The sequence below is a fragment of the Talpa occidentalis genome, unplaced genomic scaffold (genome assembly GCF_014898055.3).
Source record: "Talpa occidentalis isolate TD23 unplaced genomic scaffold, MPIMG_talOcc4v2.1 talOcc4.12, whole genome shotgun sequence".
NCBI classification, from domain to species: domain Eukaryota; kingdom Metazoa; phylum Chordata; class Mammalia; order Eulipotyphla; family Talpidae; genus Talpa; species Talpa occidentalis.
This window is the reverse complement of record NW_023601212.1, coordinates 103042254-103068511: the sequence shown is the minus strand read 5'-3', so window position 1 is coordinate 103068511 and position 26258 is coordinate 103042254. Positions and strand designations below refer to the sequence as shown.

General features: G+C 74.9%; 2 protein-coding genes across 2 annotated transcripts in view; one reads left to right on the top strand and one right to left on the bottom strand.

The window, feature by feature from the left end:
• RPUSD1 (RNA pseudouridine synthase domain containing 1) overlaps positions 1 to 26258 on the bottom strand; it is a 177125-nt gene that overhangs the window by 35660 nt on the left and 115207 nt on the right. The gene's annotated exons all lie outside the window — the stretch shown is intronic.
• Positions 4762 to 7122, top strand: SOX8 (SRY-box transcription factor 8). The gene is given in 4 exon segments (XM_037504609.1): positions 4762 to 4956; positions 4959 to 5200; positions 5862 to 6088; positions 6410 to 7122. Coding segments are annotated over 4 exon segments (1377 nt in total).

The following is a 26258-nucleotide window of genomic DNA, read 5'->3' as shown; positions in this document are numbered from 1 at the left end:
GAGCAGGCGCGGCCTGGTCTGGGGTGCCATCGCGGCCCTGTGCCGAGCTTGCCCCTCTCCAGGGCGCCTCCCGCCCCGAGAAGGTGGCCCAGGGCCCTTGCCCCCCAAGTCCTGTCCAGCACCTCCCATGGACCGCACAGCCAGGGTGTGGGTGCCGGGGAGAGGCCGGCCCCGGACAAAGGACAGTGGACAGGTCGGGAGGGCAGAAAGGGGTCTCCCAGGAGAGACCTGGTTCGGGACGGGCTGTCCCCTGGGCGGGCCTGCTACTGCCCCCCTGCCCCAGGCTGCAGGGGCTGGCAGGGGTCCCAGCAGCTGCGGGCCGGCTCGAGGGGGCCCACGTCGGCACCTCCCAGCTGTCCGCCCCGGCCTGGCAGCCCCGCCACCTCAGGCCAGCTGTCCCCGACGAGCATTTGCAGCTGCTCCTGGCACCCCGAGCCCGGCCCGCGGCTCACCCGCGGTCCCCGTCTTGGCATCTGTCGCAGGGGCCGACGGGCGCCAACACCTGGCGCTCCCTCCTCTGGAGGGCGGGCGGCTCGGGCTGCTGCGCTCCGACTGCACTGGCAGGCGCGGGCCACGTGCCGGGTGTCCCGAGCCGGCCGCGGCTGCCCTGCCTAAGAGGCTGGCGTCCTGCACAGGCCCGCCCGTGTGGGGCCCGAGACTCCGCAGGCCACAGCGGCCTCCACTGCCCCTCTCGCTGGACCTCTGATGGCCCCAAACCCCAGACCCTCGGCCTCCTGCTGTTTCAGGGGGTGGGGAGGCCAAGGGATGGGTCGTTGCCCTGGACCTTGTCCTCCTGGGTCCCTCGCTGGCCACGAGGACGGGTCCAGGCCACTTGATTCCAAAAGGGGTGGGTCCCTGCTGCCCTCGGAGGCGTGTCCGGGCGTGCGCCGAGGAGGCTGGACAGCGGGGGTGAGCTCATGGGGGCTGCGCTCACCCCAACCGCCTCACATAGGCCTGCAGACCCCTCGGCTGCCCAAATGGACTGGACTGGCCCAGGTTAAAGGCCCATGACCTCGCAGTGCCCCTTCCTGGCACTGCAGTGCCTCCTGGGGCGCAGGCTGGGCCCGCCCGGCTCCTGGGCCCTCAGACCAAGGCGGCCGACCCCACAGCCCTGCCGGGGGGCCAGACTGGTGCCTTCCAGGGTCCCGCTGCTGGGCCTGCAGCGGCCGCCCCTGCCAGCGGCTTCCTCGAGTTCGCCTCTTGGGAAACCAGGCCCTCACGCCAGGGCTTGGTCATTGCAGGGAGCGGCGGCGGCAGCTTAGCCGCCTGGGGCTGGGCCTCTGTCCCAGGCCAAGCGCCGAGCCCGGTGAGGCTTTGGCAGGAGCGCCTGACCCAGCATCCCGCAGGCTGGCAGGGGAGAGGCAGGGGCAGAGCCCAGCACCGAGGGCGAGGATGGACGCTCCCGAGCGGACACCAGCCAACAAGGGCAGCAGCGGGCCCGGCGGAGCCCTTGCCTATGGAGAGCTGAGGGGGGCTGCAGCCAGGGCCAGCGCCCAGTCCATCACGGGGGTGGGTGGGTCCGGCTGCTGCGGCTCCCGGGACTCCTCTGGGAAGGACCCCTCTGGAGGCCGCTGGGCCGGGGAGGCTGTCTTTACAGAGCCGCTGCCAGCGCAGTCGCTGCTGGCTCCTGGGCATCTGGCCCTGCCAGGCCAGCCAGGAATTAAAAGCAACAATTAATCTCTGAGGCTGCGCAGGGTCCCCAGAGTGTGAGCAGCATTGCTTCCAGAGGCCAGGCCAGGGCCTCAGGCACACACTGGCCCAGGACGCCTGCCTCCCGAGCGGCCCCAGCCCCAGCGCCTTTCTCTCAAAGACAGCCAAATAGGGCACTGCCGCCCGGACCACCCACCAGGCGGGCAGGTGGGCCAGGACGGATGGCAGGGCTGGCGCAGGGGCACGGGAGAGCCTCCCCACGGACACCCGCCCCAGCAGCCCCGCCCGCCCGCCGTGTCCGTGCAGCACACGCCCGCGCTGCCCACTGGCCCCGGGAGCCAAGGCTGGGGGGTGCTGAGGACCCGGCGTCCTCCAGGCCTGCCCTGGCTAGTCGGGCACAGGGCACCATCGCACGCCTCCCCCCACAGGTGCCGACAGCAGCTGTCCACGCCCAGAGCTGGAGGTCCAGGGCCCCTGGTCCAAGTGGGCCAGTCGGGTTGTCTCCCTGAAACCCCCGAGCTCGCCAGGTGAAGGTGGGGTGCGCGCTGGGCGGGCGGGGGCTTGGGGAAGGGCAGACAGGCGCGCCTAGTCCCCGACGGGGGCAGGAGGGGCCGAGGGGCGGCTCCGGTGGCTGCTGCCCGGTTGCGGTGGCCTTGCTTGTGCTCTTGGCTGCCACAGGGCCCTCGCACGTGCCGGCCCCGCGGAGGGCGCGCTTTCCCGGCCGCGGGTAGGACGCTCAGGTCTCGGCTTCACCAGCGACGCCTCCAAGCTGCCTCTCCAGCACGACCCCCGCACTCCTCCCTGTGTCTCCGGCCCCCCAGCCCCCAGCTCTGCACTCTTGCAGCACCTCTGGGGAGCTGATCAGCACCCTGGCCATTTTAGAGGTGCTCAAGATGGCGGGGCGCTTTGGGGGCACCTCGGGGCCAATGCATGTGCCATCCGCCCGCCCCGCCGCCTGCAGATACAGAGCGGACGCCCCCCAGCACCTGCCAGTCTGCGAGGGGCCTGCGGCGGGGGCGGGAGGGCGGGCGTGGCCAGCCCCCACGGCCCTGCTGCCTCTCCCGCCACGGCTGCCAGTGGTCCCCTTCCCGCCCCAGGGGCTCCGGACAGGCTGTGCACGCCCCCCAGGGCGTGGGGGGACCCGGCTGTGTCCCCTGCAGAGCAGAGCCTCGGGCGCGGGGTGTTTTGGGGTCTGCTCCCCCAGGGGCGGGGTGGTCCGCCAGGCCTGTCATCCCCCACCCCCTCTAACCTCCTGCTTCCACTGCAGGGCCCGTGGGGCAGCCCCACCTGGCCTTCCCTCAGCAGCCCCCCACTGCAGAGGGCTGAGCGGGCAGGAGGCCACCCCAGACCGCCCTGCAGGGGGCACAGCTCCCTTCCCAGCCGGGCGGCCCGGTGCGGCTCAGGGCAGGCTCCCCAGGGCAGCAGGCGGTCACTCACCTGGGACAGGGGCTTGGCGGGTGCGGCTGCTGGCAGGAGGCGAGGCCCTGGGCACTGCCCCTCCCTCCTCGGCCCGCGTGTCCCCACTGGGGCTGTGGGTTGGGAGCCCCGCCCCCCTCTGTCCGGGAGACCTGCTCCCCAGACGGCAGGTGGGGTCCCTCCGGGAGGTTAGCTTAGAGCCTGGAGAGAAGCCGGACAGGGGGGCGCGCCGTGGCCCCGCGGCGCGAGGGGAGACGCTTCCCCGGACTTGCCGCCCGAAACTGTCTGGGACAGGCCGGCAGATCTCACTGGCCGGGTGGACGTCGGCGGGGGGTGGGGGGGCTCTTGGGGGCCGGGGGGGCTCTTGGGGGTCGGGGGGGGCTCATGGGGAGCCTGGCGCGCTGGGAGCAGGTCGCGCGCCCCAGGCCTGGGGGCGGCCACAACCCGGCGCTGCGGAGAGGCTCGCGAGGCCAGTCCGGCCTCCGACGGCGCTGGCTGGAGAATCTGAGACGCCTTCGGGGAGCGCCGGGCTCGAGGCCAACTCGCGGAGGCGGCCTCGGGCGGGGACTCGGATCCGCGGCTCGCGCTCGCCCGGGGGAACCGTCCCCCAGCCGACCCCGCGCCCCCACCTCCTCGCGGGCGCGCCCGCCTCCCCGCTGCGGGCGCCGGAGCGGCCTCGGCCTCCGCCGGACCACCCAGGGCCCCCCGGCGGGCCCCCCGCGGCCCCCCACGCCGGGGTCACCCCGGGAAGGCCCCGGCCCCCCGCGTCCGTCCGGCCACGCCCTCCGCCCGGCCGCCTCGGGTCGCCGCAGCCAGCCGGCCCAGGCCCCGCCCCGGGCCCGGGGACCGCGCCCCCGCGCCCCCCGCGCCCCCGCGCCCCCCTCGCCCCCGCGCCCCCCTCGCCCTCGCGCCCCCCTCGCCCTCGCGCCCCGCGGCCGCGCGCCCCGACGGGGCGGGAGGACGGCGGCCCCAGCTCCGCCGCGCCCGGCGCCCGTTACCTGACGTGCGCACCGGCGGCGCCTGCACGTCGCGCGGGGCTCGCGGGCGGGGAGCCGGGGCGGGGGCCGACCCTCTCCGGGCCGCGGGCGGGCAGCGCTGACCCCGCGCCCTGGGCTGCGGGCGAGGAGTTTGGGGCTCGCGACGGGCCGGTCGGGGGCGGCCCTGGGGACCCGCCTCCCGCGGGGCGCGCCGCCCGGGCGAGGCGGCGGGAGCGGCCGGGGGCCCGCGGAGGGAGCGCACGGCGCCCGGGCGCCCCGGGTGCGCCCCGCCTCTCGGTGTCCGGCCCCCGCTTCCGGCCGCCTCGCCCGAGCAGGGCCGCGGCGCTGAGGCCGGCGGGGGGGCGGCCCGAGCCCCGTCCCCGCCGCGGGGCGCGCCGGCCCACGTGGTGCGGCGCCGGGCGGGGCGCGGGGCGCGGGGCGCGGCGGGCGCGGGGCGCTCCCGGGGCGGGGCGGGGCGGGGCGGGGCGGCCAGCTCCGCCCCCGGGGGCCCGGGGCGCGGGCCGGCCAATCGCGAGCCGGGCGGCGGGCGGAGCCTCGCGGCCGCCCCTTAAAGAAACTTGTTGCGGGTCCCCCGCCGGGACCCGGGCGGCGGCGGCGGCGGCGGCCACGGATCGGTGCCCGCGCGGCGACCCCGGGCCCCAGAGCGGCCGGCGCGGCCCGGCGCCCCCGCGCGATCGCGGCCGGAGCGCCCGGCCCGATGCTGGACATGAGCGCGCCGCGCGCCCCGCCGCCCCGCAGCCCGGCCGGCGCCCCCCGCCCCGCGGCGCACGTGGGGGACTCGGCCTCGGACGCGCCGCCGTCGCCGTCGCCGGCCGCCCCGGAGGGCCCGGGCCGCGCGGGGGGCGCGGGGGCCGCGGGGGGCGCGGGGGGCGCGGGGGCGCGGGGGCCGGCGCGGCGGCGGACGAGCGCTTCCCCGCCTGCATCCGCGACGCGGTGTCGCAGGTGCTCCGGGGCTACGACTGGAGCCTGGTGCCCGTGCCCGTGCGCGGCGGCGGCGCGCTCAAGGCCCAGCCGCACGTGAAGCGGCCCATGAACGCCTTCATGGTGTGGGCGCAGGCGGCGCGCCGCAAGCTGGCGGACCAGTACCCGCACCTGCACAACGCCGAGCTCAGCAAGACGCTGGGCAAGCTGTGGCGGTGAGTGGGCCGGGCGCGGGGGGCCGGGAGCCGAGGGGCCGCCCCGCCGCCTCCCGCCGGCCGCGCTGCCCGCGCCGCACCCGCTGCCCCAGGCGGGCGGGCCAGGGCGCAGGACCGCGGCCCGGGGCCCAGGCGCGGGGCAGCCGCGTTCCCCGGAGGTGGCCGCGCCCGCCCCGCCCGCGCGGACGGGCTGGCGAGCGGCTGGGGGCCGGGAAGCCCGGGCACCTCCCGGCCCGCGGCACAGCGCGGGCGGCGGCGGCCGGTGCCCACGGGGCGCTGAGGCTGGTCCGGGAAGGGCCGGCGGGCCGGGCGCCGCCGGGGGCGCTGCCTGCTCTGAAGGGGCGGGCTGGGGCGCAGGCCCCTGGGGGCAGCTGGGGGCCGCCCGCGCCGCCGCAGCGCAGGCCTGCAGCGGGGCCCTGTCCTGCCGGCGCCCCAGGGCCCTGCCCGAGGGCTCTGCCAGCCGGCGCCCCGGGCAGCCCGCCCGGATCCCGCGCCCCGGGAAGGCTTCTGTGCACGTGCTTCTCGCGGGTCCGGCTCCTCCCCGCCGGCCTCCGAAGCCGGAGCGGCCCTCAGCGCGGGCGGGCGGGGGCGGGCCCGGGCCGGGGCGCCGCGGGGCGCAGGGGTCCCCTCCCGCGGGAGCCGACCTGGGCCCTCCCCGCAGCCTGCTGAGCGAGAGCGAGAAGCGGCCCTTCGTGGAGGAGGCCGAGCGGCTGCGGGTCCAGCACAAGAAGGACCACCCGGACTACAAGTACCAGCCGCGCCGCCGGAAGGGCGCCAGGGCCGGCCAGGGCGACGCAGACCCGGGCGCCGAGCCGGGCCACCCGCCGGGCGCGCCGTGCAAGCCGGAGGGGCCCCTGGGGGACGCGCCCCTGCAGGGTGACCGCGCAGGTGGGCCCCGCGGCGGGGGGGGCTGGGAGCGGGGCCGGGCCGGGCCGGGCCGGGGGGCGGGGGCGCCGGGGGGCTCGGGCTGGCCGGCCGGACCCGCTCTTGCCGCGCCAGGGCCGGGCTGGCCGCCCCCGCGGGGCGCGGGCCTGGGTGGGCTGCCGCCCCCGCGCGCCGGGCCGGCCGGGGCCTCCCGCGCCCCTGGGAACCGGGGAACAAAAAGCCGTTGATGCCGCCGCGGCCTCCCGGCGCTGCCCCGGCCCGGCCGCAGAGCCGCGCCCGCCGGCCCACAGAGGGGCATTCATGCCGGACGCGCGCCGTCCCCAGGGCAGACCCACGGGCCTCCCACGCCGCCCGCCACCCCCAAGACGGAGCTGCACCCCGGGGCCAAGCTGGAGCCGAAGCCGGAGGGGCGCCGCCTGCTGGACAGCGGGCGCCACAACATCGACTTCAGCAACGTGGACATCTCGGAGCTGAGCAGCGAGGTCATGGGCACCATGGACGCCTTCGACGTGCACGAGTTCGACCAGTACCTGCCCCTCAGCGGCCACGCGGCCCTGCCCGCCGAGCCCGGCCAGGCGGCCAGCGGGTCCTGCGGGGCCGCCGGCGCCTGCTCGCTCGCCGGGGCCTCCCCGCTGTGGGCGCACAAGGGCGCCCCGGCGGCCTCCGCGTCCCCCGCCGAGGGGGCGCCCCCGCGGCCGCACATCAAGACGGAGCAGCTGAGCCCCGGCCACTACGGCGACCAGGCGCGCGGCTCCCCCGGCCGCGCCGACCCGGGCTCCTACGGCGGCCAGCTCGGCGGGGCCACCCCCGGCGGGGCCGCCTTCGCCAGCCCGCCCTGCGACTACGCCGACCTGCAGGCCCCCGGCTACTACAGCCCGTACCCCGGCTACCCGCCCAGCCTCTACCAGCACCCCTACTTCCACTCGCCCCGCCGGCCCTACCCCTCACCCCTGCTCGGCAGCCTGTCCCTGCCGCCCGCCCACAGCCCCTCCAGCACCTGGGACCAGCCGGTGTACACCACGCTGACCCGGCCCTGAGGCCGCCGCCGCCCGGCCACTCCCGGCCCAGGCGGCAGAGCAGGAGGCCGAGCCCGGAGCCCGGCCTCGGCCGCAGCCTTCCCCGGCACCCCCGCCCGCTGGCCCCCACCGCTCGTGGGCAGGGGGGCTGGCCTCGGCGCCTCCTCCTCCAGGCCGGCCTCCGGCTGGACAGGGCAGCCACGGCCCAGAGGACAAAGGGGGGCCCTGCGGTCTCGGGGACGCTGCCCGATGCCTGGCGGGGTCGGGCCGGCCTTGGGGCGGGCCCTGCGGCGGCGGCCTCCAAGCGAGGTTCAGTTGTGATTAACACGTCCCTTTATTTTATTTTTTTAACTTTTATATTTGAAGCTTAAACGTGTTTGATTTGTTTTGAAGGCTGTTGAAATGTATTTATGTTCCGTGTTACGTTGTCTTTAATAATGAAGTGATTTGTACAGAGAGTAGAATTAAGATGGAATGGAAGCTGGGCGGGCCCCGGAGGCGCTGCAGGGTGGGGGCCGGGGGGCTGCCCGGCGGGGAGCCCAGGCAGGGCTGCGGAGGTCGGGCACCAAGTCCCCCCGCCCCCGCCCGGCCAAGCTGGCCCGCGCCTCCCAAACCGCCCCCCTCCGTGCCCGGCGCCGCCGACCAGGCCTCCGCGGGCCCCGCCCGCAGGGTGCCCCGCCGCCGCCCCGCGGACACTGTGCCTTTAAACTTTGTACGTTTGCGACGTCTGAGCAATCGCTTCTTTTTACTTTTTCTACTTTTCCTACCTTTTTCTAGAAAAGCTCCTGTGGGGGCCGGGGGCGGGGAGCAGCAAACCCGGCCCCGCGACCTGTTTCCCGGCGTTGCGCTCCGGCTCCCGCCGCCTCTGGCTGAGCAGGGCCGCCCGTGCAGGCTCCTCTGGTGACATTAAAGCGCCTTCCACCTACTCGGCTGGTGTGCTGCCTCCGGAGCCGCGCGCGGGGGGTGCCCGGACGCCCTCGCCTGCCCGCACGCCCTCGCCCGCCGTGTCTGCATCACGCTACCCCCCGGGAGCCCCAGGAAGCCAGACTGGGGTCGTCCCCGCCCCGGGGCTCCTCAGCAGGCAGAACGGGCGCAGATGGGCCGGACCCAGGCCGGGGCTCCCTCCCAGAGCGTGTCTGGGTGGCTGACGGCATTTTCGGGGCCCTGGCGCGGGGCCAGCAGCAGCGGGATGAAAGCTGCCCCGCAGAAGCCGGGCTGGGCCGTCTGATTGGCGGAAAGTGTTTCCAGGGAGAAGCGGTTGTGGAGGTGACAGCAAATGAGGGGCAGCCTCCCCCAGCTGGCCTCCCGCTCGGCCGGTGCGCGGGCCCTGGGCAGGCGCCACCTCTGGGCGGGCGGGGCGGGCGCGGGGAGGGCCAGGGCTCGGAGACCAGGCTGGGGCAGCTGCCTGTGCAGCTCTGACGGGGTCCCTGGCCTGCCGGGCCGCCCGCGTGGCTGCCGTCCAGCCCGCCCTCTCGTCACGCTGGGAGCCCAGGCCGGGCCTGCCAAGGCCACCTCTGGGAGGAGCTGCCAGGTCTCCCGGGGCCCGTGGCTGAGCTCGAGGCGCGCCCGATTCACAGATGCCCGAGCGGCCCGAGCGGCCACCGCCTTCCCAGGCCAGCCCGGCGCGTCCTGTGTGTGGCGGGGGCGCCCAGGCCCACGCGGCCCTCCCAGCGCTTGCTCTGGCACCCGAAGCCAGGGCCCCGCGGATGGGGAGGCAGCTGCCCCGTGTCTGCGGGGTCCAGCCAGGCTCCCCTGGGCTGGCGCTGCAGCTTTGCGTGGACGGGGGCTCCTGCGTGCCAGCTCCCGGGCCGGCCTCCCTCCGCCCCACGCTGGGCGAACCTCCTGGGCCTGCAGCAGGGACTTCGGGGGGCAGGGACAGCCCCCCTCCCGGAGCTCCCACCCCTGCCTGGCCTGAGGGTGAAAGACGCTGCTCCCTGCGGCCCTCCTGGGGTCCCTCCCCTCTGGCTCCTGATAACCCCAGAGCACCCTCAGGCACCAGAGGCTGAGCCTGTGCTGGAGGCCCCGCTGGGGCAGCAGGGAGCGGCCCTGGGGCTGGCCTGGACCCGGCTGGCTTGGGGGCTCCCTGCGACATTATTCCCGAAGCCAACCGCCGCCTGCCCCAGCTCAGGGCACCTGGCCTGTGCCCGAGAAGGTCCTCACCTCTCATGGCTGTCCCAGATAGACCCTTCCCCACTGGCCAGGCCGGCTGGAGAGGCAGGGGCGGGCGGCTGCAGGGCCTGGGGAGGCTCCGGGCTGGGGGCCTCGGCGGCCTGGGGGCCAGCATCGCGTCTGGCCCTCTGCGGCGCTTCAGGCCGGGACAGACCCCGCCCCAGCCCTCCCCGAGGGGCCGTCTCCGTGGCCCGCGCGGTCACCAGACTGTGGGGCTGCGGCCTGGTGTGGGCTGGGGCGCGATGACCCTGAGGGCGGGTCCTGTCTGGGCCACAGCGTGGCGGGTGCCTCAGACATGGCGCAGGCCCTGTCAGCAGGGAGCGCCTGGCCAGGCTCCCCCTGCAGAGAAAACTCACAGTGGACGCGGCCCCAGCCCAGACCAGGGCCCTCCGGGACAGGAGGACGCAGCCCGCTCCTGACGCCCTGGGGCCCGCCCTCAGCCAGCCTCCAGCCTCTGGCCAGTGCCATACCCGGAGCCGCAGGCTGTTCGGGGGAGCCCAGGTAGGGGCCACTCTGGGACTGGCCGCTGCGCGGGGGCCACGCCTGGTGTCCGTGGGGCCCGGACCCACTCTTGGCTTTGGGCTTTCCTGGGACTGGACACTGTGGGCTGCCAGGAAATCAGGGCTACGTTTTGCATGGATGCCTGGAGGCCGCCACCGTGCCCAGTGCATGCCCAGCATGTGCCCAGCGTGTGTCCAGCGCGTGTCCAGCGGGAAGCTGGGGCGGACTTGGCGCTTTCTTGGCTCTTCTGCTGAGCCCCACACCTTGCAGGCGAGAAGATGGTGGCCGGGCGGCTAGGCCCCCTCGCCCCGCCCACAAGGCAGGTCTGAGCCCCCTGCACCCCGTCCGTGGCTCCCAGGCAGGAGGGGGGCCGGCCTGTGGCCAGAGCTTGGGAGCTGCCACTTGATGGCTCCGTGCCTCAGTGTCCCCATGAACCTGGGACGTCGGCAGACGTGCTGGCAGCCCTGGGGCTGTGCTGGGGTGGCCGTGGCCACAGGGGCAGCGCGTGACGGGTGCTGCCGGCCCAGCCCGGGGCCTCTCCTTGCCCCTGCCCAGCCACAGGCCCCCCGGCCCGCCTCGGCCTCTCTGCCCACACCGGGCTGGACCGGCCGGGGGCCTGAGTGCAGCGGCCGCCCCGAGCCCGCCGGCCCAGCGCGGGCCTGGAAGGGGTTAAGGGCCCGGCCCGCAGGGGAGGGCGCCTGCGTTCTAATGAGTCATTACTGCCGGGGAGACCTTTGTCTTCCTTTCCCAGGCGCTCGATAAAAGAATTAATTAGACAGAAAATGGCAGGGCGAGGGCCGCCACGGGTGGGGGGCCGGGTGGCCCGGTGGGGGGGCCCGCGGGTGGTAACGGCCGGTGCTTTGCGTGCGGGGCCAGCCCGCGTGTGGCCGGCTGTGGGCGCTGCCCTCTGGGCACCAGCCCCGAGCGCAGACATGGCGGCCACGCTGCGAGGGGACACGGGCGGTGCCCGGCCCTGGCTCCAGTCCCTGCCGGCCGAGGCCACCGAGGGGTGCCGCCGTGGGAGCGGAGGAGGCCGGCAGAGCGGGGAGCAGGTGGGGGTGGCGACCTCGGAAGGGGGTGGGGGCCTGAGCCCCAGAAGAGTCCCCCCGCGGCCCGCGCGCTCACCCGGCTGCCATGGTTATGGAGACGTCACGGGAGGAAGTGCCGCCCCCGGCCCGCCCACCCGGAGAGGCGGCTCCGAGGGGGGCAAGAGCGAGCTGCAGGGGCTCACCAGCGGGCTGCCTCCGCTAGGGATGGGGTGGCAGGGGGCGGAAGCGAGGGGCGGCCAGAGCTGGCGGGCAGCGAGGGTGTGGGCGCGGGCCCCTGCCCTGGGGCCCTCAGCCCTGCGGCGCATCTCAGCGCTGGCCCGTCCTCCCCGGGGGCCCCACCAGCCGTGGGGCGTGTCCCGGGTGCTGCTCCCCAGGGCTGCAGATGCGTGACCCCAACACGAGAGCGCCCCTCTCCTGCCCCAGCCCTGGGGCCCTCATCCTTCTGGGGGAGGGCGGGGCCCTCGGAGCCCCAGAGCCCTTCATTCTCTGAGACAGGCATCTAGGCAGGCCAGAGCTCCCCGGGCTTGGGCTTGGGCCTGGGCAGAGCAGGAGCCCCTCACGCAGGGCCCAGCAGGGCAAATCCTGCAGCCTCAGTGGCCACTGCAACCTGGGGGATCGAGGGGTGCGGGTGCCTGGGGGGTCTGCTGGTCAGAGTGGGTGCTGGACCCACACCACTGAAGGGCACTGAGTGCAGGGCAGGGCTCACGTGGGCACGGTGTCTGGGGGCTGTGGCTGAGCTCGCCCTCCGTCCAGGCTTCTCCATCCCTCTGTCCTCCCCGCGCCCCTCACATCCCTCCATCCACCACCCGCCCCACAGCTCTGCCCGCCCAGCCACTCACCCTGTGCCTCCTCCTCACCCCACCTGCCCCCCGCCCCCCCGTGCAACCACCAGGCACCAGGAACCAGGACTCTAGAGGAGGAGACTGGCCCTGCCTCCTTGATCCACACTCACCAGGACAGATGCGGGGACAGGCCTGTGCTGGCATCCCCCAAGGGCCCCGGGGTGTCTTCCGGAGGCTAGTCTCAGGCTGGACAGTGTGTGCCCGTCCCTGCCCACCGCGGGCCCTGGCACCTGGGTCCACCAGCTCTCCTGCCTATGTGTGAGCAGGGCCGGCCAGCCAGGCTGAGGGGAAGAGCCACCAGGTGGTGTCCAGGCAGCCACACCCAGAGCCCCAGGCTGGGTGAGTACCGGACACCCTGCACCCGAGTTTGCCCAGGCCTCTTGCTGAAGGTCACACCTTGGAGGCTGCTAGCCGGGCCGCCCCACACACCATCTTCCCTGTGGTGGGGGAGGGTGGCCAGGGGCAGGGCAGCCCCACCCCACATGGCAGCGCCCTTGCCCCTGCGGCCTTACGAGCTCAGCAAGGGCAGGGGCCACGCCTGGGGTCACCTTCACCCCCAACCAGGGCACCCAACAGATGAGCAGGTGGCCTGTGGTGGAGGGGCAAGGCAGGACATGCCACCCAGGGAGTCCACTGCGGCCTCCCTGGGTGGGCAGGTGGGCGCCAGGGCCAGGCCGCTGTCTGCTGTCGGGTGCAGGGGTAGCTCATCCCAGGGAGCGTGGGGCAGCTGCTGCCCGGAGACCCCGGCCAGCCCCCACGGAACCCCCAGCTGCTGGGGGTGTGTCAGGACAGGCTGGGCACCTTTGGGCCACTGTCAGGCTATGGGGCAGCGACCACTGGGTACTGTGTTGTCCAGCGTCTAGGTGGCCCCCACCCCCAAAGTCAAGCCGGGCCAGAACACCCCAGAACCCAGGGCTCCTGTGGGGAGGCCCCCCCGGACCCAGCAAGCAGAGTATCCTGAGTCAGCAGGCAGTGCCTGCTTCTGGGGGGCAGGAGGCCCTGCCCAGCCACCTGCACGGGGGCTCTGGGGGCGGCTGGGCACTGTCTGTCCTGGGGCTGGCCTGCCCTGGCCTCTGGCTGGCGGGCACCCTGAGGAGTGGCAGGTGCCCTTGGGCCGTGCTGGCTGCAGGCTGGGGGCGGTGGGGCAGCCCTGAGCAGACCCGGGCACACCTCCTCCCCAAGCCCAGTGGGCAGCAGGGGGTGCCGCAGGCGGGCGCGGTCGCCTGGGTGACGGGTGGGCGTCCTCTCTGTCTGGCAGAGCCGCCGGCTCAGCTCCTGTGGAAAGGAGACAAATCACAACTCACTTTTCGGTGGGGTCGTGGGCCCCCGCCCTGCTTCCCGCTCTGCGCATCCTGGGTGTGAGCTGGGGGGGCCAGCCCGCGCCCCGTCACCTGTTCCTCCATTTGCAGCTAAGTCAGCAGGCGTGGGCGGGGCGGGCGCGGCAGATCCGGAGCGTGGGCGCTCGTCACGAAACAGCCCAGGAGGCTCATCTGCACGGAGGCCCCCAGAGAGCCCACGAACCCCCTTCCCGCTGAGGCGCTGATGCTGGAGTCTGCAGCACGCGCCGCGCCCCAGTGCTGGCTCCGCCGGGCGTGCCCAGGCCCCTCCCGTGGGTCGGGGGGCTCAAAATCTCTCTGCTCCTCTAAACGGGCACCCAGTGCTCCCCGCCTGGGCCCGCAGGGCCAGTGGCCAGCACGAGCCACCTCCGGGGCGGGAGCACGGGCACCAGCCACGAGGTGGAGGAGCCACAGAGCCAGCACCGGGGGGCGGGGATGAAGCCGGGCCATGCTGAGGCCGGCGGCCCCGGGACCGGCCAGGAAGCTGGGTGGGCCCCCAGCCCCCACAGCCAGGAAGGGGGCTCACCCTGGGGCACACGCACGGGCCCCGCGGCTCTGGAGGGGAGATCTGCAGCAGCTGCATGTGGGGGCTGGCTCCAGGGGCCGGGCTGGCCGGGCCGTCCAGGTCAGGGGGTGGGAGGGAGCACGTGGTGGGCGCGGCGCAGGTCAAAGGCCCCGGCCCAGATGGGCAAAGGCAGGGCTCTGCCCCACGCCCTGCAGCGGGCAGGCCACCTGGCGCGGACGGCCCTGGCATTCGCCGCTTCCCAGGCCGGGGGGAGGCGGGCGGGGGTGAGTGTCCAGCGTGGAGACAGATCGGCTGGCCGGCCCCCTCCGGAGGCCACACCGCCCTGGACTTCTCCCCTCCAGGGGAAGGGCAACTGTCCGGGCCCACACCCCGGGGCCTCTCCCGCAGCTCACAGGCCTCCTCCTTTGGGAAGGCTTCCTGGACCGCCCGGACGATGAGCAGCGGCCGAGGCGGGGCTGAGGCGGGGCGCGTGGAGCTGCGCGCGGGTGGCGGCTGCGAGGGGCTGGGTTCCGAGGCAGGCTCCGGGGAGTTTGGGGCTAGCAGGGCTAACCCTGCTGGGAGGGCCCCACGGAGGAGCCCCAGCCCCCACACTCGGGGCCCCCGGGATGCCCGCCCAGCCCCTGGGTCCCGGGCAGACAGCAAGGCCATGGCCCAAGACCCCCCACCAGCCAGCTGCCCCCGGGAGTCCATCCTCAGCTGCAAGGGGCCTTGGGGAGCCCCCTGCTGGCCTGGCTAGACGCAGCCGAGGCCCCTGCCCGCCGCCCGTGTGGAGGCATGGGCGCTGCACGGCCTCCACGAAGGGGCTCCCTGGCCGGGGCTCCCCGCCCGCTGCCATGTGGCCGGGCCAGGCCACTGGGGTGTGGCTGGAGGGAGCCCGCCAGAGTCCGCCTGTCGGGGCCGGCCCGGGCGGGGGCTCAGGCGGGCGTCCCTGGGCACGGGGGCTGGTGGGCTGGGCCTGCCCCAGGAAATCAAAACCACGTCTCCCCCCCAGAGCCTCCCGGCGTCTGCACCAGACTCAGACAGCTCCTCTGGACAGAGGTGGCTTCTGCCCGGGGACGGCTGTCCCAGACGCCCGCAAGGAGACCGGCTGCTGGGGGCGGGGGCGGACTTGGGGCGGGACCCGGGGGGCCTGGGGGCCGCTCTGCCCAGGGCTGCGCGACCTGGGCCCGGCCGGGAGCAGGACACGGGCGCCCGGGAGGGGAGACGGGCGTGTCCTTCAGAGCAGGCGGCTCCCGGACCCGGCGCCCACCGCCTCCACCCCCGGGTGCACGGCGACGAGCTGCGGGGCCTGGCGAGCTCGCCCGAGGCCCTGGGCGCACAGGGCGGCCTCCAGGCCAGCAGCCGGTCAGCGGGCTCCGGCGGGGCAGCCGTGCGGGCGCCGAGGAGCGGGGGCGCGGGTGGGAGGCCGCGCCGCCCAGGGGCTGGGGCTGACCGTGCCGGCAGGGGGCATGGCTGGACGGGCACTTCCGCGAGGGCACTGCCGGAGGGTGAAGCGGCCCCCGAGTCGCTGCTCCTTCGTGCCTCAGAGCAGGCCTGGCCGGCCGCTGCGGGCAGTTCGGGGCGCTCTGTGGAAGCACACGCGCGTGGCACTGGCCGCAGACCGGCCCCGACCCGCGTCCCTCTGGATTTCTGGAGAAGGGTGGGCAGCGGCTGGCCCTGGGGGTCAGCGCCTCGGGCTGGGCGAGCCTCCCTGCAGCCGGCAGGCCCCGCCCCACCCGCGGCCGCTGGCGTCTCCCGCCCTCTCGGCACCAGCACCGGGGCCTCCGGAGCCAGCCTAAGATGGCCCTCAAGTCCAGTGAGCCCGGAGCCGGCCGGCCGCGGGAGCCGGGAACGCGGCCACCGCCGGCATGGAGGCCAGGCCGTTGGGCCCGCCCTGGGGCTGGGCTGCCCAGCCCCTGACCACAGGCCGCCCCCTCCCACTCCGGGCACGGCCGAGTCTCCTCGCAGGGCACAGCTCGGGGCAGACCGCCCTCCGTGCCTGGGGGTCCTGGGGGACCGGAGGGGCCCAGCACCGCCCTCCGTGGTTCAGGTTCCAGCCGAGCCAGGAGCAGGCGCCCAGGCCCGTGGGCTGTGGACTGGCTTCCAGGCAATGAGGGCGCGGCTGGCTGGGCGCGGGAGTGGGGTCAGCGAGGGACGCGGCCTCAGCACCAGGGCCTGGGAGATGGGGGGGCCCCTGTTGTCTGGGGGTCCCGGGCAGAGGGGTGCAGGGCTCAAAAGGTGGGGGTGGCATGGGGGAGAAAGGGCCCTGTGGGAGGGGTGGGCAGGAAGCGGCCGGGCGCAGGGGCGGGCGTGGGCACTGGCGAGGCGGGCAGCAGTGCGGCCGGCGCTCGCCTCAGGCACGCTGGTCACCAGGGTGGAGCGGCCCCAGTCATGCCCGCCTGAGCCTCCCAGAGCCCCCACAGGTCACCAGCCTGAGGCTGGACCAAGGGGCCCTGGGCAGGTGGACACGAGTGGACGCGCTTAGCATGGTGGGGGAAGGTGCGTGGGCACCTGGCTGGGCTTGCACCAGCCCTGGGCCTCCTGGCGGCAGTTGCTGAGGGCACAGCTGTGACCAGGCGGCCCTGCCAGCCACGCTTCTCCAAGAGAGACTGGCGGGGGGGCGGGCAGTTGCCATGGGGGCACTGGGCTCCTCGGACTTCAAGTCCAGTGAGGACCCCTGCGGGGCGCAGGCCCTGCCGCCACTGTGGCTGGAGGGGGCGGGGTCCCGGGATCCCCTGGCACTGGCCATGCAGGGGGCGGGCGGGGCCGTGGGGCGGGGCCGGGGGGGGGGGCCTGGTCACTTGCCTCCAGGCTCCGGCGGACTCTGCGCCCTGGGCGCGGATAGGCCGCCATGGCCAAGGCCGTCTGCTGCCTCCCCAAGGCCTCCCCATAGCCAGGCGGCCCGGCACCCCCACCCGGAGGGCAGCAGAGTGCAGGGAGGGGCTGCTGGGAGCTGGACCTGCCCACCTGAGGCCCCCTCACGGGCTCGCAGCCCTCTCTCCCTGGCCACAGGGCCAGGACCGCCACAGCTGTGCAGGCGGGACCCCCGTTAGAGGCGCACACCGCCTGCTGGGACATCCAGCACTCCCTGCCCAGAGGCTCCTGGGACGGTCAAGCTCCGAGCCCGGGCTGCACCACCCGCCGCAGAGGCTGCTGGCCAGGCCTAGTAGGGCCTGAGAGGGCAGAGGCCAGCCCAGGCCAGCTGTCCAGCACCCAGGGACAGGGCACCATATCTGAAGGCATTGAGAGTTGCCCCGGCACCTGCTGTGCCAGCCTGGACCTCGGCGGCCGCCATCCCAGCAGGAAGGTTGCGTCGGGCTTCTCGCGGCCTCCTGGAGCCTTGGTGGCCGCGGCGGCTGTGTGGGCAGGAGCGAGGTGTGCACGCTTGTGCGCTAGGTGTGCCGGGAGGGGCCCCCGAAGCGCCCCCAAGCGGGCTGCCATCTTGCCCGCCCTCGTGCCCGGGTCACCCCTCCCCGGCCTCCTGCGTCTCCTCTGCGCCCTGACCGCGCGGCCTGCGTGTCCCTGACGGAGGGGCCTCGTCCTGCACCTGCGCGGGGCCTCCGGAGCCCTTGGAGAAGCCGGGTCAGAGTCTCTGCCCCTGCTGTTGGCTTGTCTACTTTGCACTTTCCCTTGGGGCTTGGCCTTCTGGTGTGAGCTGGGAGCCCCTCCCTGCGCCCTGGGGCTGGGGGCACTGCTGGGGCTGGTGGGGGGCTGCGGGTGTGGGGCTGCGGGTGTGGGGGGCCTGGGGACCCAGGGGGCTGCACGCAGCTGGCAGGTGTTTCCTCCCCTGGGACTCCGCACCCTGCTTCTACCCTCTGGGGCACAGAGGTCTTTATCTCCTTTTTCTCCGAGGCCTTTGGTGCTTCTCTCCCCGACATGCCAGCCTCTGCCAGCGGGGTCCTCCCGGGCCAGAGGATGCCCGCCTCCGCCCCCCACACAGAGTAATCAAGGTGGACTTGGGGCGCCACATTAAATTGGATAGAAACTGGTGAAAATAGAGTTAGGAGCCAGCCGAGCCGAGAGCCCACGGGAGGAAGCTCCCGGCTGCGGTCCGGGTCAGGGCGGAGGGCAGGGCGGGCCTGGAGATTCTGGCCCCCGGCGTCACATCCAGCTGGGTCTCCCCAGCGCTGGGCAGCCAGTTTGGGACACGGCTGCCCTCCCTGTGACGGACGTGTCTGCACTGAGTTCATTCGAGCCCCAGGATTAATTTGGAAACAATTAAAATTCTGTGCAAAGCAGGCAGCGGGGCCGGGCCTGGCACCGGCTGGCGCCCTGAGCCCTTTCACCACCAACACAGACAGCTAATTAGCGTGGAATTAAGTCGGCCACAAACCAGCAGGGCCACCTCCCAGCGGGCAGCGAGCCCCCGGCGGCCGGTGTGGACGGTGGCCAGAGTCTGCCCTCCCCGCGCCCGCCCGCACCGCGGAGCCCCTGAGGTCCCGTTCCGCTCCAGGGCCCGGTTGGTCTGAGACCCGTTCCTTGGGGCGGGGCCCCCACCGGGCGGCGGCTGACTCTGGTGTCTGGAGGCCGAGCGCCTGCGGGCGGGACAGGTGCGCGGCGTGAGGGCTGCGCCGCCGCCTCCGGCCTCCACTTCCCTGCCTGGGCCGAGGGGCCGGGCCCTCGCGAGGGAGGCACTGGTCCGGGTGTACCGACCCCAAGCAGCGTGACCGCCCAGCAGAGGGGACGGCTGGGGGGCGCCGCCGGCGCCCGCACCTCCACCCGCTGACCCGACGCAGAAGGGGCTGGGGCGGCTGCAGCCCGTCTCACCGTGCATGTGCGCCTGCGTGTGCACGTGTGCATATGGGCCTGCGTGTGCGTGTGTGCATGTGCGCCTGCGTGTGTGCCTGCGTGTGCGCATGTGCGTGTGTGCCTGCATGTGCGTGTGTGCACGCGTGCCTGCGCATGTGCCTGGGTGTGCGTGCTCCTGCGTGCACCTGCGTGTACCTGCGTGTATGTGCGCCTGCATGTGCGCATGTGCCTGCGTGCACATGAGTGTGACTGCGTGTGTGTGTGTGAGCCCGGGCGCTCTGTGTGCAGCTGTCCCTGTCCCACAGGGTCTGGGGTGCCGCTCTGGGTGGGGGGGCAGCGCCTGCTCCCCGCCCCTCCCGTTGGCCGAGCTGGAGTCTCCGGGCACCTCTGTCATGCTGCCCCGAGCGGGGGGCCGGCCCTGCTGGGAGAAGCAGGGGTGCGGTGGGGGCAGAGGCTGGCGGGCGAGCTCTGGCCGCGGAGCCTGCGGGGGACATCCTGGAGGTGGGGGACCCCGAGTCTGCCCCTGGCACGCCCCTGGGACAGGGACCAGAGCGGGCACAGACGCCTCACCAGGGCCGGGCCAGCTGCAGCGGGCATGGGGCCCCGCGGGGCCAGCCGGGTGCCTGTGCCTGCAGGGAAGCGAGCTCAGCGGGGCGCCGCTCCTCAGTCCCCCTGGAGGCCGCTGCCCGCGGCCGGCGCCCCCCAACGGGAGTTTCAGGTGAGGGGGGAACTTCTGCTTCTGGGCCATTCCCCGGCAGAGGGAAGCGGGGTTTTCCTGGCTGGGACACGGGGTCAGGCGGGTGCTGGCGGTGCCCCCCGCTCAGTTCCACACCGTGGGGACCGACCCTGGGGCGGGCCTGGGCTGGGCCTCGGTCACCGGTCAGAGCCTGGTTCTGGGACCCACATCCTGGGCGGCACTGGCGGCCCTGGGCCCGGGTGGGCTGGCGGGGACGGCTGTGGGGATGGGGAGCTGGCGGCGCCCAGGCCAGGGCACCGGGAGGGCCCGGAGAGGGGAGGGGCAGAAGGCCCGGGCTCACCCCTGACCTCCGCGGGGCCAGCGTGACCCTCGCCTGCCGGGCCCCTAGGTCGGGGGTTCTGAGGAGCTACCGCACCCCCAGCCCCTCCCTCCTCTGGAGCCGCGCGGGGTCGGACAGTCGGCGGGGGCGCAGGACTGGGCCCCGGGAGCCGCAGGGGAGTGCCTGCACCCCCCACCCCACCCCGGGGCGGGGAGGGCCTGGAAACACCCTGGGAATCCACTCGGCCGGCGGCCAGGCCTCTGCAGCGCCCCTTCCGCCTCCAGGGGGCCCAGGCCCCTGCCCACCCAGGCGCGCCTGGCGGGCCGGGCGGGAGCTGCTGCTGCTTTCCGGGGCGCGTCTGGGGGTCCCGGGTCCTGCCCTGAGAGGTCCGGCGGGCGGCAGCCTGCCCCCCTCACCCCTGCGCGGAGGCCGCGAGCAGGCTCTGCCGGCCCAGGCGCGCGGCTGCTACCCCTCCGCGGCCGTCCTCCGCCAGGCGCCAGCCCTGTGGGTGCTGCCCTCCGGGGCCCCCGCCTGCCGGCCACGTGGGCACCCAGGCTCCTCGGCCGCCACCCCCCACACCCGCGGGCCCTCAGCGGCAGAAGACGCTGGTCCTGGGGGAGGGAGGCTCTGGGTGCCCGAGCGCCTCCATATCCCTGCTCGCCCCGGCCGCCCCTGCTCGCCCTGCCCACCCCTGCTCGCTCCTGCACACCCTACCCACCCTGCTCGCCCTGCCCACCCCTGCTCGCCCTGCCCACCCCTGCTCTCCCTACACACCCCTGCTCGCCCTTCCCGCCCTACCCACCCCTGCTCGCCCTGCCCACCCCTGCTCGCCCTACCCACCCCTGCTTGCCCCGCCCACCCCTGCTCGCCCTGCCCGCCCTACCCACCCCTGCTCGCCCTACCCACCCCTGCTCGCCCTGCCCACCCCTGCTCGCCCTACACACCCCTGCTCGCCCTGCTCACCCCGCACACCCCAGCACACCCCTGCTCACCCACCCACTTGTGGCCGTGGTCAGGAATGGCCACGGGGACAGGCGTGCTCTGGCATAGCCGAGGGCATCTCTGGGCTCCCCCTGCCAGGCAGCACCACAGGCCCAGGAGTGGGCGGGCGCACTCTGCCCCTTTATTGGGCTGAAGCCGGTGCCCTAGCAGCCCTGCCAGGCTCCCAGCCCTCTGCCCGCCCCAGTCCAGGGCCTCGCGGCTCCGTCTGTCCCCGGGGGAGGGCGCAGGTGGGTCTTGGGCTTGGGGGGCATCGGCCTGGCCTCAGCACCCACCCACCGCTCCTCCAGGCACCCTCTGGGGGACACTGGGGGGGACTGTGACAGGACGGGTCAGACCCAGGCCGCGGGCCAGTCTGGGGTTCCGCGGGGCGCGGGCCAGCACCACCAGGAGGCCTGGGCACAGCATGGGGGCCGGGCCGGGGGAGAGCCGGGCCGCTCTGCGCCGGGCCCACGGGGCACGGGGTGAGGGCATCTGCTCCTCTGGCAGAGCGGAGGCAGCCAAGGGCACAGCTGGTGGCTGCACCAGGCTAGCCGGGACGAGCCTCGCTGACCAGGACAGCAGCCCCACCTCCACGCCTAAGGAAAGGGGACCAGCCCCCTGGGGCGCAGCCTGGGGCGCAGCCCCTGGCCGGGTCTCACCCGCCCAGGCCCGGCAGGCGGGGAGGGCAGGCGGCACCAGCTCCGGCCGGCCACCAGGGGCACGGGGCGCAGAGGGGCTCTGGCCGCCGGAGGGGCCCTGGGGGAGCGGGAGCCCTGGAGGCAGGGAGGCAGCGGCCACGGGCCGGGTGGGCTGTTCCAGAAGCAGCTGAATCTCGGCCTCGGGTCAAATCAGTCTCGGCTCCAGAGTCCACCCTGGAGACGCCCAGAAGCTGCTGCCGCCCCAGCGGTTGCCATGGTGACCGCAGCCTCCAGGCGGGCCTGCCCAGGGTGGCCGCCACCTCCGCCAGGGGAAGCGCCGCAGGCCGGGCAGTGCGCGCCTCACGGCAGCCCGCGGCAGGCAGGCCCTGCCCTGGAGAGCGGGGGCCGGGGGCGGGGGCCGGGCGGCCTCCACCAGCGGGGGTCCCGGGCGGCCTCGCTCCCCGAGGTCGCAGAGGACGGGCCAGCGGGGGTCGCCGGGTCCTTTCACGGGGACGCCCCCTTGGACGGGGAGAGCCGCCCGGACGCCCAGGCCTCTGTGTGGGCGGGAAGGGCCGCGGCGCCCACCCCTGCAGCCACTCCCAGGGCTCGTGAGTGGCCAGCGCCCTCCTGACAGTGGCCCAGGGAGCCGCAGCCCCTTCCTCGAGGAGGCCACGGCGAGAGGCTCTGAGTCTGGGAACCGGGAACTGGGCCCTGCCCATGGCCTCGGGCGCCCCGGCTTCCGGCCACCCTCAGGTGTGCGGGCACGGGGCGGGCACGGGGCGGGGGGGGCGCTGCAGGGGCCGCAGGCGCCAGTGCAAAGGGCCTGGGGTGGAGCAGCTTCCTGTGGCCTGGCCCTGCTGGATGGAGGACCTCGCGGGGGGCAGCGAGCACGGCGTGCCCAGGGGCGGGCAGCCAGGGAGTCCGTCCCCCGCCGACCTTCCCTGTGGCCGAGCTGACCCAGAGCCGCTCCTTCAGACGGGGCCACGTCCGGGCCGCGGGCCCGGGCCACCTCGGGCGGGGCTGGATGCTGGTGGGCAGCGCCCCCCCCATTGGATTGGCGGGCACCGAGCTGCATCAGGGGTGGGCATCCGGGCCTGGGGTGCCAGCTGGCGGGCGCGGAGCCAGCTGTGACTCGGGCTACAGGGCCAGCCAGGGCCCCACTCCTCGGCCTGCCCCCTCCAGCGGCGGAATTCCATCCGGTCGGGCTCCAGATTGGCCCCGGGAGAAACTGGGGAAAACCGGTCTGTGCCATGTCCAGGTGGCCGCAGACGGGCAGCCCCTGCACGGCTCGCCCTCCCCACGCGGGCCAGTGGCTGGCACCTGCAGGGAGGGGCAAGAGTGGGGCCCGGGCTGCCGCCAGACCTGGTCACCCCAGCGGGGCCCCGGGGACACTTCATCACATGGGCCAGTCTGCTGGCCAGCTCGGAGCAGGCCTGAGACCCAGCAGGGCCTCAGACAGCCTCGCCGAGGGCACGGGAGGCAGCTGGGCAGGCTGAGTATCCCGCAGCTGGCGGCTCTGGGCCGGGCCAAGGTGAGGAACCCCACGGGGGGGGGCGCCCGGCTGCCCCTCAGGGACTTGGATGTGCCCGTCCCGCAGGCCTTGGCGTGCCCGCACCACCTCACCCGTCGGGTGCTCTCGGAGGCCTGGAGCCACCTTCCCAGGACGGTGTACCAGCCCCAGGAGGCCTCAGCACCGGCCGGCAGGAGGGCCTGACCTCAGGGCTGGGGCGGGGAGGGAGCCCCCAGGAGCGTCCCTGGGAGGAGCCACGGAGCCTGCCCCACCAGCGTCCAGCTCCTTCCTGGCCTCTACTGCCCGAGGGCCTGGGCGGGCCCTGACCAGGTGTCCCCTCTGGGCGCAGTCCGGCTCCAGTCCACCCCCAAGGACGAGACAGTGCTCACGGGAGGGGGGCGGGGCGGCAGCCCCTGCCCTCGGGAACAGCAACGCTGCTGGGGGCACCCCATGCTCTCCTGGACCCCCCCGTCCAGGGGTGGCTGGGGCTGCCCAGTGGTGTGACCAGTGTCCACGAGGACACAGATGCAGGACATGCTCTGCCTGACCAAACCCCGCTGTGGGGCCAGCCGCCTGCCCCCCATTCGAGGGCAGCAGCGCCAGTGCCCACCCCAGGCCCGACCAGGGCGAGTCCAGTCCCAGGGCTGGCCCTCTGGCCGCAGAGCTGCGGTGGCCGCGAAGCACGCCCTGGGTTCCGCGGTCGCTGCCCCAGGCTGCGTGTGGGGGGCTGGCCAGCAGGCTGGGGCTGGAGCTCAGACTGGCCCGTGTTGTGTGGGCACAGGTCGCCCTCTCAGCCACCTGCGGGGCCATCTTGAGTGGGAACACTAAGGCACAGAGGACACATGAGGTCACCGGGGGCCAGTGCACCCCACATTGCCCCACCTGGCCTGGGCCCCGGGTTTCGCCTGTTGGGCTGGTCAAGGCTGCCCTGCCTCCCTACTCCTGGGGGCTCCCTCTTGGGCCAACCCTGCTGCCAACTCCCCCTCCTGCCGCCTCCCGCTGCCTGCAGGGAGCCGCCTGGACAGCCCGGCCCTGTGCCCAGCCTGAAGTCCTCCAGGCAGGAGGGCCAGGCCGGGGCCACAAGGAGGGCGCCCGCCACACATGCTTGGGCTGCGGGGCCGGGAGGACGGTGCCTCACACCAGTGTCCGCTCCACGCTGTGCCCCCCCGTGCCCCCCGTGCCCTCCTCCGCTCGCGCGGCTGGCGGCTGGGCTCCCCGTGTGGGACCGGGCAGCCACCTGCTGCCCACAGCCGCGGCCACACAATGGGCCCTTGTGAGCGGGCGGCCAGCAGGCGGCGGGCAGCGCCTCCAACCCAGCGGGCTCAGAGCCCCGTTGTGTGGGGCTGCTGCCCATGGGCAGCACCGAGACAGACAGGCGGCCCCTCCTGGCCTCCGCGATGCCCCTGGAGGCAGGGCCCATGGGGCTGGGGCGCCTGCCAGCCCTGCAGCCACCGCCCTCTGGCTGCACCCGGCCGGCCCCCAGCCCGCGTGCCCACGGACGCCCAGCGCCAGAGCCAGAGCCGGGACACGCCCCGCTGGGGCCCAAGAGCCTGCTGGGGAGAGCAGAGGGCGGGGGGGTTCCCCTCAAATTCAGGGCCCAGGACAGTGCCCCGAGCAGCGGCTGCAAGGTCCCCAAGAGTCCTGTGCCCAGCGGGGCCTGCACACTGACCGCACCCCATGCCAAGGCCACTGCCCTGGGGTCCTATGTCCCCTGCTCACACCCGACCACAGCCTCGGCGTCCAGGGAGGGCCCCAAACTCCTGGGGTCATTTCTGATGGGGGAGGCTGGGGGCTGGGCGCTACTCGGAGGGCCCCTCAGGAGGCCGCCAGCCCTCGGGCCCAGGACCCAGTGTCCTCGGGGGTGGGAGCAGTCCTTGGGGTGCAGAAGGGAGGTTTCCAGTGGAGCAGCTCTGCCTTGACCCCTCTGGGGACACAGTCTGTGTCTGGCCCCCATCCAGAGTTGGGGCGGCTCCAGCAGCCCTCAGCCTCACCCCCACGACTTGGGACTGCGCCCCTGCACAGCATGAGGGTGGGCAGAGCGGCACTCTCATGGGGGTGGGGTGGGGGCCGCGAGGGGGGGCACCCCGAACCGTGGGCCTGGTTCGGGGACTGGCTGGGCCCGCTCGGCCTGGGGGGCTGGCTGCTGAGTTACTGCGGGGAGCTGGCGCGAGGGGGTGGCAGCACCGCATCGTGGGCAGGGCCAGGCGGGGCCAGTGTCAGGGGGCAGGGGAGAATCTTCACACACGGGTGTCTGGGCCTCCGTGCCGCCCAAGTGGGCACCCCAAGGAGGAGCCCCAGCACGGGTTGACAAGGGGCCTGCACAGCTCAGGAACAGGCTCACGGCCAGGGGGCCGTGGGCAGGGGCAGAGGGCCAGCCTGCAGGCTGGGGTGTCCGGACGCCCGCCGCGGGCAGGCCAGGCGGTCTGTGCTCCTCGGGGGCTGCCCGGCCTGGCCCGGCGCTCCACCCACCGGTGCTGAGGCCTCCTGGGGCCTGCAAACCGTCCTGGGAAGGCGGCTCCAGGCCTCCGAGCGCACCCAGCGGGCGAGGTGGTGCGGGCACGCCAAGGCCTGCGGGAGGAGCACATGGTGCACACAGCTGGCCCGAGGACCCCAGAGGCCAAACAGATGCGGGCGAGGGGCCGCGCCCTGGGGAGGGCCTCGCCTGGGGGCCTCGGGGGCGCACCTGCTCTGGGGCGGGGGCTTCCGGGCCTGCAGCTGTTGGTCCCCGGACAGACACGGCCTCCTCAGCAACAGCTGGCTGGAGCGCACAGGCCGGGGGGCCCAGCGCCAGGCTGCCCCATCCGACCCGTCACAGCGGCTGCAGAGGCCTGGGGGCATCGGAGGCGGGGGAGGGGCGCAGAGGTGCGGGTGCCCCCCGACAGGTCCAGCCTGGGCCCAGGGCAGCCTCCTCCCAGACTCGGAATCTGCCCCGGGCCGATGCCCCACCCCCTGGTCCGGGCCAGGCTCCGCTCAGGGGCGGTGGGGGTCGCAGCCCACGTCAGGAAGCCCCTCCCCTTCTCCCAGCAGCACCCAGAAATCGCCCCCCCAAAGGCTGCCGCCCACTGACCAGCGTCCCAGCCGAGCGGGGCCCAGGCAAGCTGGGGGGCGCCGCCCCAGGGGCTCAGGCCTGGGGCGCTGGCGGCAGCAGAGGCCCCTGCCCACCCGCGGGCCGGCGCTGCCCGCGTGGGCGTCTTGGGCTGCTGAGGGGGCGACAGGCTGTGCCCCCGACCCGGCATCTGGGGGCCCCGGGGCGCTGTCCGCCCGCCCACCTGGCCGCGGTCCCCGAGGGACGGTTCAGCGGAGGACAGGCTGGCCATCCTGCCAGGACGCCGGCGCGGCCAAGGCGGCTGTGACCGTCCGCCGGGCTCGGGGATTTGGCGCCAGCTGCCGCGGCAGGTGTGGCCGCCCCGCCGAGCGGGCCGCTGGCCGCGAGGGGCCACCAGCTGCCGGCAGGGGCCGGGCTGGCCGCTCGCCCGGATGGCTCGGCCAGCACAGGCTGGGGGCGGCCGGAGGGCCCCTAGCACCGCCCCGGCGGGGCGGAGACCCCCGCCGTCCAGCCCTGCGGCCCGCTGGGGGAAGCCCGCTCCGGGGGGACCTGGCCCCCCCCGACCCCCCCCTCCCCGCGCGCGGCGGGGGCGCCTGGCTCTGGGGGGAGCGCGCGGGCTGCTGGCGCCCCCTGGCGGCGCGGCGGGGTGCGGGCTGGGCCCGCGGCGAGGGCCAGGGGGGCCGCGGCTTGGGGGCTCGGGGTCGGAGGCTTCAGGGGTGTGGACATGCTGGTCTCGGGGACCTCGGCCGCGGGGGGCACTGCGGGGTCCCCTGCCGGGGACGGGCGGGCTTCCCGGCAGGCCCGAGCCTGGGCA